This window comes from Moschus berezovskii, chromosome 2, assembly GCF_049115385.1.
Source record: "Moschus berezovskii isolate FMDL1 chromosome 2, NW_MosBer_1.0, whole genome shotgun sequence".
NCBI classification, from domain to species: Eukaryota; Metazoa; Chordata; class Mammalia; order Artiodactyla; family Moschidae; genus Moschus; species Moschus berezovskii.
Window position 1 is genome coordinate 16,257,390 of NC_142461.1, and position 13,626 is coordinate 16,271,015.

The 13,626-nt window shown below is 44.5% G+C and overlaps 1 protein-coding gene across 3 annotated transcripts in view; it reads right to left on the reverse strand.

Moving 5' to 3' along the window:
• The window catches only part of DIS3L2 (DIS3 like 3'-5' exoribonuclease 2), a 368,569-nt gene that overhangs the window by 108,689 nt on the left and 246,254 nt on the right, over positions 1–13,626 (reverse strand). For all 3 annotated transcript variants that reach the window (XM_055397563.2, XM_055397562.2, XM_088844794.1), the window contains exon 12: positions 4,327–4,434. In XM_055397563.2, the coding sequence (XP_055253538.2) occupies positions 4,327–4,434 (108 nt within the window). The remainder of the gene's footprint in view (positions 1–4,326; positions 4,435–13,626) is intronic.

Sequence of the window (13,626 nt, forward strand, 5' to 3'; positions counted from 1 at the left end):
AGAAAAAACCGACTTCACTTAAGCGTGTTCCTGATGAAGTGGTAAGGAACTTACCACTGTTATTGCTTTTACTGTGGCTCAACTTTTGTGTACTTGTCTTTTCCACTTAGCAGCATAGCCAAGTATGACGGCTGTCTTGGGGAAAAGCATTTACATACTTTGAGTAGTGAGATGAACTGACCATCTTTTTTTATAGAACGCCATTTTTACTTGGAGGAAGAGTGACACACTATGTTTATTTGGCACGTCAAGAAAAACAATGAACGTTATTCATTGCTAATGATAAAATTCAAGCTGTCATAAAAATTAAAATTTTGGAAACCCTGTATCTGACATATGATACGTGTTTTCTAATACTTGAAGACTTGTCTAGAATCTGTAGTGACACTAATAAATGTGACTTTTTAATATAATGAAATGTGTCCACATTTAAAAAGTCAGACTACTAGTCTGAAAATATCAGCCAGTTCAGTCAGTTAGTCGTGTCCGACTCTGTGACCCCATGGACTGCAGCACACCAGGCTTTCCTGTCCTTCAGGGCTGAGTTTGCTCAGACTCATGTCCATTGAGTCAGTGATGCCATCCAACCCTCTCATCCTCTGTTGCCCCCCTCTCCTCCTGCCTTCAATCTTTCCCAGCATCAGGGTCTTTTCAGATGAGTCATTTCTTCCCATCAGGTGGCCAAAGTATTGGAGTTTCAGCTTCAGCATCAGTCCTTCCAATGAATATTCAGAATTGATTTCCTTGAGGATTGACTGGTTTGATCTCCTTACAGTCCAAGGGGCTCTCCAGAATCTTCTCCAACCCACAGTTTGAAAGCATCAATTCTTTGGTGCTCAACCTTCTTTACGGTCCAACTCTCACATCTATACATGACTATCAGATAAAAAAATCATGCATGAATAAAAGATCTATTCAAAGTGTAAAACAGATGGATAGATTTTAATGTAACCCAGTATAAAAGTTCAAGTTGATGTGGTGTTGGTCTACTGGGGCTGCCATAACAAAATACCACAGACGGGGGAGCTTGAACAATTTCTTTCTCATAGTTCTGGAGGCTGGGAAATCCAAGACCAAGAGGGCAGCCAATTCAGTTTCTGGTGCCAGCTTTCTTCCTGACTTGCAGATGGTCACCTTCTGACCTGCTCCAATCTGATCCCCTGTTTTCTGCATCTGCATGGAGCTGGTACCCTGGGAATTTTCTTCACCATCATCTAGGTCAGGGGTCAACAAATTATGGTCTGTGGGCCAAAGTCAGTCAGTAACTTGTTTTTAAGGGAAGTTTTAGTGGGTCACAGCCTGCTCACATTATTTATATAGTCTTCTTTCATGAGTAACTGTAACAGACCACATGGTGTCTAAAACCAAAAACAGGTTTACAAACTGGTCCCCGACAAGGAAGTCTGGTGACGTGTGAGCTAGGTAAGTCTTTCACTCCTTTATTGTATGGGTTTTTAGTTTCCCGAGCCCCATGTCTTCCTCCTTCCTGATTTTCTTTTTGGTGAAAGCTTCCTGAGAAAGGGTATGTAAGATGAACATTTTTTGTTTGAGACCTTGCAAGTCTGAAAATGTCCTCTCCTACTCTCATATTATGTCGATGGCTTAGCTAGGTACAGCATTTTAGCATGGAGGTCACAGTCTTTCAGAAATTCGAGAACTTTGCTTCATTGTCATCTAACTTCTAAGGTTCTAATAAAAAAGTCTTAAGTTTTTTCTGAGTTCTGATCTACTGTATGAGCCTCTTTTTTTTTTTTTTTAATATTCTTCTTCTTAGAAGCCTATAGGATCTTTTCTTTGTCCTCAGTGCTCTGAAATTTTATGACAATGTGGCTTGGAGACAGTGTTCCCATTACTGTGCTGGGCAGTGTGCTCTTGGCCTGCAGGGTCACATCCTGCAGTGATGGGGCATCTCTCTGAATGATCTTATTGATAATTTCTTCTCTCTTTCTCTGTTCCCTATTTCTGGAATGGTCACTGAATAGATGCTGGATATCTCGGACTGGTGCTCTACTTTTCCTGTCTTTTCTGTCGTATTCTGGGACAATTTTTCAACTTTATCTTCCAATCTGAACCCTGAGACTTCATTTCTTCTATCATGTTTTTAATTTCATGCTCTTAATGGAATTTTTTAAAAAGAGCTCCTTTCCCCCGCTTCCTGAATGTTTCTTTTTCAAAGTACCTAGATCTTGTAGTATAGATACTTTCTTTTAAAAAGGAACTCTCTGAGGGTATAAAAAAGTTTCTTCTCCTTATGTGTTGTTTAGTTATTCAGTCATGTCTGACTCTTTTGCAACCCTATGGGCTGTAGTCTGTCAAGCTCCTCTGTCCATGGGATTTCCCAGGCAAGAATACTAGAGTGGCAGCCATCTCCTCCTCCATTCCTTGTGTAGTTTGTTTTGTTCCAGTGTTCCCCTCTTGTCTACTTTGGTTTTCCTGTTTCATGTTAGAGGCTTTCCTCTTGTCTCTATACAGGAAAGTGAAATGCGAAAAGGCTGATTTTTTAGTGACATCCTAAAAAGCTCTGCTTGAGTGGGTGGAGCTTTTTGGCCGCAAGCTTTACTGTAGGGAAATACAGCTGAGCTGCTGGCTGGGAAATCCTTGAGGTTTTTATCTTTAAATCTTCTTCACCACTCAGATTCCTCAGAGAAAGATTTTCCTATCTTCTGAGTCAAGGGTATAGGCTTGGCTACTAGAATTCTGAGGTTGGCAGGGAAGAAAAGATGGGCCTCTTAATGTTTGGTGTGCCAGCATTCAACCTCCCCCAGTGGGTCATGACCACAGCTGTGTTTGGTGCCCCCCCCAGTTCAGCATCCTTTCCTTTATCCTATCTCGAGGACTAATTTCTGATCTTCTACTAGGTTATGGAAGCGACCATTTTTTAAAGTAAACCTTCAACCAATACAGTTAGTCTCCTCTTCGCCCACCTCTCCCCCACTTCCCGGAGATAGCTGCTGCTGTCAATTTCTGAACTTCAGGGTTCTTCTGTGTAAACTGGGTTGTTTCTTGGCTTTCGCTACTGTTGGCTCAGGACTTGGCTTTCTCGGGACTGCTAAGTCAGTTACCACTCATCCATCTGCTTCTCAGCTTCCAAACTGTTGTTGCTGTTGTCTCCTCTCCCATTCTCTTTGTCCTTGTGGGTTTATGTCTTAAAAAAAAAATCTCTTCACTGTTGTTTTAGTGAGGTTTTGGGAGGCAATGAAAGTAAATGTGGGCATTTGATCCTCCATCTTTATTTGGAACCTCTTTATAATTAAATATCTTTTTTTTTTAACTTCTATTTAATATTACAGCATAAACAGTTCCCATGTTCTTACACGGTCTCCATAATAACTTTAGTAATTGTGCAGGACTGCACTGAGTTGGTACCATAGCTTACCCAATCATTACCCTATTTTCAGAAGTTCAGAGTTGCTTCTGTTGTGGGGGAGGGAGCCAGTTTTTTCTGGAGTCATCTTTCATTTATCTGTCTCATTTATTCCCCATATTTAGAGAATGGCTGCTGACATCCTGCTCCCCTCTGCTCTCGGTCCATGAATTTATCGCCTTGGGCCTTGATTACAGCACGACCTCATGCAAATTTTGCTCCTCTTCAAATAGCACCATGATGCAGCACTCGTCTTTCTTTTTTAAAAAGATTTATTTAATTATTTTTGACTGTGTTAGGTCTTTGTTCTACACACAGGCTTTCTCTAGTTGCGGGGTGCAGGCTTCTCATTGCAGTGGCTTCTCTTGTTGTAGAGCACAGGCTCTTGGGCACACACAGGCTTAGCTGCTCTGCAGCATGTGGAATCTTCCCGGACGAGGGACTGAGCCCATGTACCCTGCACTGGCACATGGATTCTTAACCACTGGACCACCAGGAAAGTCCCAGAACTAATCTACAATGTCTCCTTTCTCATGACACTTCAGAGGAACCCTAACAGCCATCAATCATGGGGCCTGGCATTTGCAGGTCCCCATGGTTTGAGTCCACCTCACCTATCCAAACTCACCACTCTTTCTCCAAATGACCCCCTTCACCCCAGCCTGCTCTCCTAACTGCAGCCAGGGCCTGCCCACTGTTCCCTTCATGGACACCGTCTGCTGCACGAGGCCTCCCCCGTGGGACTCTGCTTACACAGTCCCTTCCTTCACATGACACACTGAAAACACTGAGGTTCAGCCTTCTAAACAGACTGACAGCTTTTCTCCTATGTCCTCCTCGCTGGTGAGGCTCCTACTCTGCCCTCATCCTCCCACCACAGGGCTCCAGACCAACGCCAGGAACACAGTGGGTGCTTACAAGGGAGTCACCAAATGGAAGGGACATGTGTGTTAAGTCCTTACCTTGCCCTTTGGAGTTAACGTCCAGATCACAGAGAAGGTCAGCTTGTCCGTCATGGGATTGAGGCTACACAGCTCTTCACACAGCAGCCTGGGAAGCATGGGGACAACCTGTGGACAGGGAACAGGCCATGAGTGGCTTTGCCCAATCTGCAGCAGTTACCTGCCAGCAGAGAAGCAGCCCAGAGAGGGGTGCTTCCTTTCGGTGAATAGACTGAGCTTCCTGAGTGAGATGAACATGGTGGAAGCTCATTTCCCTGAAAATTCAGCAGAAAGACCACATTATCTGATACTTTTCCATGAGGCTTTAACGTTACATGGGAATGTGAACCGGAAAGCTGAGAACTGGTAATACAGGGAAAAATACATGATAGCAATAAAAAAATAACTACATTTACTACAGAGTAAAATTGAAGCTCAAGACTTAATAATGACTTGTACTTTTGGATATAGCTATCTCAGTTCAATGGTATACCCTCTTTAATTAAAAAAAAAAAAGAACTCCTCTTCAATGTACTTTCAAATGATGACTTACAGCCATCCTGGAATGTTATTTGTGTTCTCTAAAATTCCAAAGACAAAATGAGTGGCTCTTCCTGGATGTCCTGAAGATACTTCTGACTGTCTCCCTCCTGCTTTTAAATCTTTTCTTTCTCCCATAGTTTTGATTAATGACATCATCATTGACTCCCATCCACCACCTGAACTAAAAATGGCCGTATTAACAGATGTTTACCCAATGCACTTACTGCAGGCCTCCTGGATGTGCAGTGTCAGGCACAGGGAACACTGTAATGGAGCAGCAACTGAGCACTAGCTGAGGTCAAGTTAGCTAGTCAAGATCCTTCCTCAGCAAAACCAAAACAAACCCCAGTGGTACCTTACTCTGTGTGAACAGTATTTGGACACTTACTCTGTTTTAGTACGTTACAGTAACATTTGACATGGAAAAGCCTACACCAGTAACAACAAATGTTAATAACTATATGGCATTACTCAGCATTATTCTGAAGGATGTCGCATCTTTTGTATATAAAAACCTAATGACCACCTGAAGATTTCTGGTAACAGCTTTGAAAAAAAAATTAATTTTATTTATTTATTTAATCTTGGGACACAGTCTTCATTGCTGTGTGGGCTTTCTCTAGCTGTGGTGGGTGGGCTTCTCATTGCAGTGGCTTCTTTTGTTGCAGAACACAGGCTCTAGTGCACAGACTCAATAGTTGTGGCAAATGGGCTTAGTTGCTCCACGGCATGTGGGATCTTCCTGAATCAGGGGTTGAACCTATGTCTCCTGCACTGGCAGGCAGGCTCTTTACCACTGAGCCACCAGGGAAGCCCAACAGTTTTTTATAAGGAACCTACTTTTGAAAAAATTTTCTTGCTGTTGTTTTTGCACCATCTGTTCAGATGACACTATATTTTCTTTGTTAACTTGTTTAATGAGTATTCAAAAGTGATCTAAATAATTAACATTTTCTTGCATGTATTGAGTGCTTTGCAAAATAACACATATTAACCTGCATAAACGTACTATAAAAATGAAGAAAATTTTAATACTATATTGTCTCAGGATTAAATTGTAAAGATTTCACATAATTTCAGCCTTTGGACTAGGCTAAGGACTGAACCATGTCTCCCCCACCCCCTAATTCCTACACTGAAGCCCTAACCCTCAATGTGACTGTACCCAATACAGTCACCCCCCCAAAGGTGGGGTCTTTAGGTTTCATTAAGGTTAAATGAGGTCATAAGGGTGGGCCCTGATCTGATAAGTAGAGAAGTTATTTGTGGCTCCCTGCCCTGCACACACACAGAAAGAAAGCCTTGTGAAGACCCACACAGCCCTACACAAGCCAGGAAGAGAGTCCTCACTAGGAACCGAACTGGCCAGCACTTTCTTCTAGGACTTCCAGCCTTCAGAATGGTGAAAAAAAAATGCCCGGTCTACGGTATACTGTATGGCGGCCCAAGCTGAGTAAAACGGAGTAAATCGAGTTTGTTGAGTGTGCATTACTGGGTTCTTCTCTGCACTGTATTACCAGACAATTATACCAAATGGTAGCTCAGCTGGTAAAGAATCCACCTGCAATGCAGGAGACCGCGGTTCCAATTCCTGGGTTGGGAAGAGCCCCTGGAAAAGGGACAGGCTACCCACTCCAGTATTCTTGGGCTTCCCTGGTGGCTCAGATGTTAAAGAATCTGCCTGCAATGTCAGAAACCTGGGTTCAATTGGGTTGGGAAGATCCCTTAGAGGAGGGCATGGCAACCCACTCCAGTATTCTTACTTGGAGAATTCCACGGACAGAGGAGCCTGGAGGGCTACAGTCCCTGAGCTAGAAAAGAGTCAGACACGACTGAGTGACTAAGCACAGCACAGCATTTCAGTAGCAAGCTGCTCACCCTGCACGCTTGCAGTCCAAGCTTAGTACCTTTTTTACAGATAGTATTTCTTCTAAGGGTTCAAGGCAGTATCTTTTTTCAGTCATACAGCTGAACATCTGAAAACGTAACATATTTCCTGACTTTGTGTTTTAGTGTTTGTGAAAAGAAACTCATTGCAACTAAATGCAACGTGGTACCCTGGACTGAACCCTGGAACAGAAAGATAAGTGGTGGAAAGACTGGGAAATCCAAATAAAGTATGGATTTAGTTAATAGCAATGTTCCAATGTCAACTTTTCAGTTATGACAAATGTACCATGGTAATGTAAGATGTTAGCAAGGGGTGGGGGGAGCTGGGTGTGTGGTATATGGGACCTCTCTGTACTATCTTTGCAACTTTTCTGTAAATTTAAATTTATTACAAAAACAGAAGAGTTTATAAAAAGAAGGCCACCGGTTTTCCTTACTTGATCTCATAACTGTTATAAATCTTTGACGGTCATTATGACTGGTGTGAGATTGTTACACATTTAATTGTGGACGAAGTTTATGTTAATAAAATACAACCTGATCTATTTTTACATACTGGAGATTGGGGTTAAGATTTGATTCGCGAAAAGGCCTTTACCACTAAAAAAACAAAAGAGACAAGACATAGGGGTTTTACCCTGATAATTTGGGAAACCTAGTGTAATTCTCTGAGTCTTGGCTCTCTCATTAGTAAACCAATATTGGAGATGCTCAAAGCCAGCTCACTGGCCACACCACGGTCTGCCAGGTCCTTCGGTCCCCTAAGGGGACCTTCCTGCTTTGTCAGCCTTTGCCTTGGCCCCGCCTCCAGTAACCAGAGCCACCCGGGCTTGCTTGCGGCTCCACTCGTGCACCTGTGGTTCTCTCTTTCTGGAGCACCTTTCTGAGAGTTTCACATCTGGCCGACTTTTGTACATCCTTTAAGAGTCAGCTCATCAGCATCTCTGAAACAATTATCCAGATTCCCCCAGGGGAACTAGGCACTATGTTTTATACCTCCCTTCTACCTGCTCCTGTTCTTTCCAAAAGGACTTGAGGTGGTTCTAAACAGTCACTCACTGTATCCCCTGAGCTCTCATGACGCATCTACGGCTCTTGCTCTCAGCCTAATTGCTCCTTTATGTGACTCTCCTCTCCACTAGACCACGGAATCTTCAGGAATGAGGACTGTTTCTGTCTCTCTGTCCAGCGCTTTGACACACAGCAGGCATTTTCAGTTTACAAATGAATGACTGACTTTCGCCCAGAAAACAAATCAACTATTTTTTTTTCTATGTTAACTGTTTATCATTATCACATGAAACATTTTATGAAATACATAGTAAACTTCCACTTAAACATCTGTACTTCCCAAGTTGATCGGCAGCTAGTACTTTACGGATATGATAAGCCTGCTTCCTAGGTGGTGCTAGTAGTAAAGAATCCACTTGCCAATGCAGGAGGCCAGGGTTGGATCCCTGGGTCGGGAAGATCCCCTGGAGAAGGAAATGGCAACCCAGTCCAATATTCTTGCCTGGAAAATCCCATGGACAGAGGAGCCTGATAGGCTATCGTCCCTGGAGATGCAAAGGGTTGAACACGACTGAGCACACGTTATTATTATTATTAAACTGTTTTGGCTATTCTCACTTAAAAATTATTGGTGCACTCAGCAGCTGCCCAAGGTTATAAACACTGCTTGATAGCCTATATCTTACACAGAAGAAAACAAGCTAAACATTAAAACTTTTGGAGTAGTATAATTATGCCTAATTTTTAAAGGGCCTTCCTTCCAATAAGCTTTCACTAGATCTTAGGGCAGGACTCAGATGGACTTCTGAGAAAACAGTCTTTATATCCATATAGTTTTGTAAGTAGACAGTTATTTCCCAAAAGAAAAGGAATGAAGATGTTCCATCTATGGTTTGGCATGTCAGGGCCTCTCATAAACTGGGCCTGTTCTCTGCCGGTGTCGCTGGAACTGCCCCGTGACAAATGGCACGTGTGTCAAGTGCACGGTACATCAGGGATCTTTGTGGGAGGGAGGCTGAGAGACAGACAGCCACTCTGAAAAGTGGCTTCCACACATACCAGTTCTGTTATTTCAGGGGAGACTCGCCTAGACAGCATAGTGGTCCCCACACTTGTCGGCTACTTGAGATCTGCCGCGGTCCTAGAGAGACCCTGGGGTAGGGTGCTAAGCACAGAACACAGTGTCTAACTGGAAAAGAGAAGTAAGTTCTTGAGCAGGTGAGAAACCACTGACCGTCACCAGCATCTTGTGAACGCCTAGGCATCCCTCAGCCCTGGAGAGTTTTCTCAGTGTCTTTTTCAGCTTCATTACTCAGTGTGGCCCACGTGGAGAGTTCCTTCTAAGTTCTCAAATGCTCTCTCTTTCCCTGTCCCAACTCTACAGATCCACAAGTCCTCTGACAGTCTTGCGCAGATCCTGGCTGAGCGGTGATGGAGAAAATAACCGTGAGGGACGGGTCTTCCCCCTCCCTCCCCTACTCCACCCAATCAGCTCCAAGTCCCACAAGTTGTGCATTCGAAATCTCTCTAAGGAGTCTTTTCCTCTCCTTCTGCTGTTTGAGTGTGGAACCTTTGTCTATCGTGGGACATATTCTAAGTCTCCTAAACCAGCAGCAGAGTTCGAGAGTTGAAATTACTCTGGGTAAGATTTCCATATCATTTTCCAGACTTTCAAATCTTCTTACTAAATTCCACCCAGTGATAATCTGCAATCCTATTTACATTGGGACGCATTGTCTTTATCTCCCCCAATGGCTGATGAGCTGAATTCAGAAATTTTAATTTTTATGCTCGTCTCACTAATGAGCAAAGGCCCAAACATCATCATGAAGGCCAAGAGGTCTTCAGTACGAGCCTGCACCCTCCATGTTCAGCGGCCAGGAGCTCTCAAGAGGAAGCCGGCAGAGGGCCCACAGAACCCGTCTCCAAAGAGACGGCAGAGCTGACAGGGGATGCTAACCTCTCCCACGTTCTTGGCCATGCTCTGCCGTGGGATGATTGCTAGATTGGGAGGAGATGAGTCTGGGGGCGGATGTGAATGCTCCTTGTCCAGGATGTTGCTCAACCACCAGGCTGAAGACATCTACTGCTCTAACCTCTGGGATCCAGTTGGATACCACCACGGTGCTCAACTCGCCTATGACTCTGTGAGCAAAGATTTCTCTCTGTTTTGGGGTGGTTACTCAAAGCCTCAAGGGGCCGTGACTGAGGGGAGGGGCCCTCGTACTGATAAGTACCTTTCTGCTCTGGTCTCACTGTTCCTCAACCACACAGGGGCTAAGGTGATTTTCTATCTTAGTCAAAGGAGATGATGTCACTTCCTTGCTTGACCTCAAGATGAAAACCAAGCTCCCTGGTCTGCCTTTGAAATTTCATCTCTTGGCTCCCCCTGCAGTTCATACCCCAGCAATTCCAAACTATATACTGTTCCTTGGATGTTCCATGCTTTCTCTAACCTCTAATTGAGATGCTCTCTCCAACCACTTTTGTCTACCAAGGAGTTTTCTACTCACAATTAGAAACACTGCTCAAAAATCAATTGATGAAGCCTTCCTGGCTCTTGGAAAAGTTCCTCTCCCACCGCCAACCCAGGGAGAGACAGCTTCTCTCTTCTCTGATGCTTCCTCACCATGGAGCACTCCTGCGCCCACAGGTAGTGCAGGGTATTGTCGTTGTTCCCTGCCTACCTCCCCTGACTACCCCAGGGCAAGATCAGCCTCTCTTTTGTCTTTTCAGACCTGGTACACAGCCAGTACTCAATAAATGCTAACTGGTGACACTTCAGGCAGCAGAAAAGGAAAGGGGCTTAAAGGGTGCTAAGTCTTCTTACGCCGGTTTCAGGGCCAGAATCAAAGCTGGGTCAGGGCAGATCTTAAAAGCCGGTTATAGGAAAAAGGGACACTGAAGATCCCACACTGACTTTCTAAGCATTGTGGACCAGGGCTTAGGAGAGTGGAGAGAAATTGATCATTTAGGTAAACTGCCCAAGGCAGCTGGGTGGGGGTACCATCGAGACTATAAAATATTCTGTTAGCCTCACAGAGCAGAAACATCTGCTAAAGCCACAGCGGGCAGGCTGGCCAAGTTCAGCAATGGGTTAGCCAGGACAGCCCTGTGACCAGCGGAAAGGGCCACAGAGGGGGAAGAATCAATCATCTAGGAAAAAACGAACAGGAGGGACTAGCCGCGATACGGGGGTCACAACAGCTCGCAGGGGCCAGAGGGCAACACCCACTGGGGCTTCTCCAGAGCCAGGGGGCGGGGGCAGGCTGCAGGGGCTTCTTCTGCCCCAGGCCTCTGCTGGCTCCCAAACCTCCCTCCCACCAGCAGTGCCCACTGGCTATCAGAGCCTGAGAACTTGGTGAGTTTTTCCTCCTGTTCTCTTTGAGGTTTTAATGATAAGGTACATTCAGCTAGCTCCCCACTCACAGGCTGAAGTGACTTACAGTGAAGAGATAATTCATCTGCCAGCCAACATCTCTGCTTAAAGAGTTTTCTTTTTCATATCAACACTTCCATGAATTCTGAATTTGATCAACTCTTTACTCCACAGTTTGACATTAACAAAACATCAACACTCTGACAACCTGCTGGGGTCAAAAAGGAACGTCTTAAAACTCTTTGGACTCCATATTAAGACGGGCTTCCAATCCCCATCTTTGATCTCTATTATAAAGCAGTACCAATAAAATATCGTAGAGATTTATGGGCGAACTTTCATTTGAGCTGTTTCACACCTAAAATAACACGAGTGCTTGAGCCAACAGGCAGAAAATTTAGGTTTAGGTTTCAACTGTTTAGGTTTGATTTTAAAAACTTATTCACTTATTTTTTAAACATTACCTTAAATTCTATTATTACCTTGTATTTCCCTCTCAGAGAAGATAGCTTGGGGATATTAAGCAGCTAGATGTCACATCCTTCTGAGCAGGACAAGACTAAGCTGAGGTAGACAGTTGTCCCCTATCCTAACAGATATCTATCTTTTGTCAAAATGAGTGCTTTTTCACAGGATTTAAATACAATATACAAATTTATCTTTCCTTCTAAGTGTACCCTAGTGTTAAGGAGTAACTAAATATGTATTAGTGTAAGTAAAATCCCAACAAAAAGAATTTCATGTATAAGATAAGTATGATGATATTTGGTGCTTCCCAGGTGGCACCAGTGGTAAAGAACCCACCTGCCAATGCAGGAGACATAAGAGACGCAGGTTTGATCCCTGGGTTAGGAAGATCCCCTAAAAGAGGGCATAGCAACCCATTTCAGTATTCTTGCCTGGAGAGTCCCCATGGACTCCCCATGGAGGCTGGCAAGCTATAGGGCCATAGGGTTGCAAAGAGTCACACACAACTGAAGTGACTTAGAATGCACGCACATGTTGCTAATCTGGACAGTAACATGGTATCTGGACCCAAGATCTGTTTCACTGTATACTATCCTAATCTATGGGAGAATTTCCCAAATCAAGCTTAGACTATAATGCTGACGTCAGTTACTTAGGGTGAGTAACACGGAATGAAAAGAGACTGATGCCACCTTCCCTACAGATGAGAAATCAACTGGCATCGCCCCCCAACCCCCAACACACACATTCCACCCCCATCTGATGAACGAGAGAGAGAGAGAGAGAGAGAGAGAGGAACGATTTTGAGAAATGAGACAGAGGGAACCTGGGTGGGGGGTGGGGAGAGCAGCAGCTCTGAAGCAGACTTTTATAGGCAGTCAAGTGAAAACAGCAGAAAAGTTCCTGGACACGGTCCTTTAAGAAACACAAATGAGTAGGAAGAAAGGTCAGAGCAGTGGTTCAAAGGAATCAGAACGCACGGCTGCTGCTGCCTGAGGCTGCAGGCCGCACCACTCACTAATGCCAAGCTTGGGGGCAGGGCCCAGCAGCAGGAGCCACTCGCTGCTCTGCTCGGGAGCACCAGTTCCTCCCTCCACTCGGTTCCCGGCCTTTCAGGGCCAAAAAGCCCTAACTCTGCAGTCCCAGAGAGAAATGCTAGAAGGGTGACCATCACAAAACCAAAGGAAAGGGAAGAGCAAAGGAAACAGGCTGACTAGTTACTTAACTCAATTTTCATTTTCTGAATTTGAAATGTAATTCCTGGCTATAAAAAGGAGAATGTGGCTGCTAGATAAGAGAAAGCCATCTGCTTGGAATAAAAACCTCTAGTTGGGTTGAAATTTCTTAAACGTTTGAATCTATAGGGGAAGAACGTTTCACATTTATTCACCTCATGGAGTCTGACTGCTACCTCTATTTCTCTTTCCATCACAACGTCATAGTTTTTGCAGATAAAAGGGGTTTTAAAGTCTCATCTCCCTTCCCTAAGTAAGGCTCTGGGCCACACAAAGACTGGATTAAGCCAACTGCATTTCTGGGCAGGAGGTGTAGACGGGATATCTCCAACCTGAGGTTATGTTAAGTGTCATCAAGGTACAAACATCAGAGCTGTGTTCTCAGGAGGGCCAAGTCTGAGTGGGGGTCTTGGGTTTTGAGGTCGGTTCCTTTGCCTGAGTAGGCTGCTTGCATACACTAAAAGGAGTCAGAGTGGAATGCTGAAAGTCACCCCAACAAGCTTCAGAAGAAAAAAGATTTCAACACACACACACACTCACCCCATGCACAATTCATAAGGAAGAGCTTGAAGCATTTTCACAAACTGAACACTCATGGGCCCAGACCAAGAATCATAAGAAGCCCCCACGAGATGGGCCCCTTTCCTCAAGGGTAATCACTATTTTGTGGAGAAGGGCATGGCAACCCACTCCAGTACTCTTGCCTGGAGAACCCTGTGGACAGATGAACCTGGCAGGCTGCGGTCCATGGGATCACAAAGAGTTGGACACGACTGAAGCACCATCACGATCCTG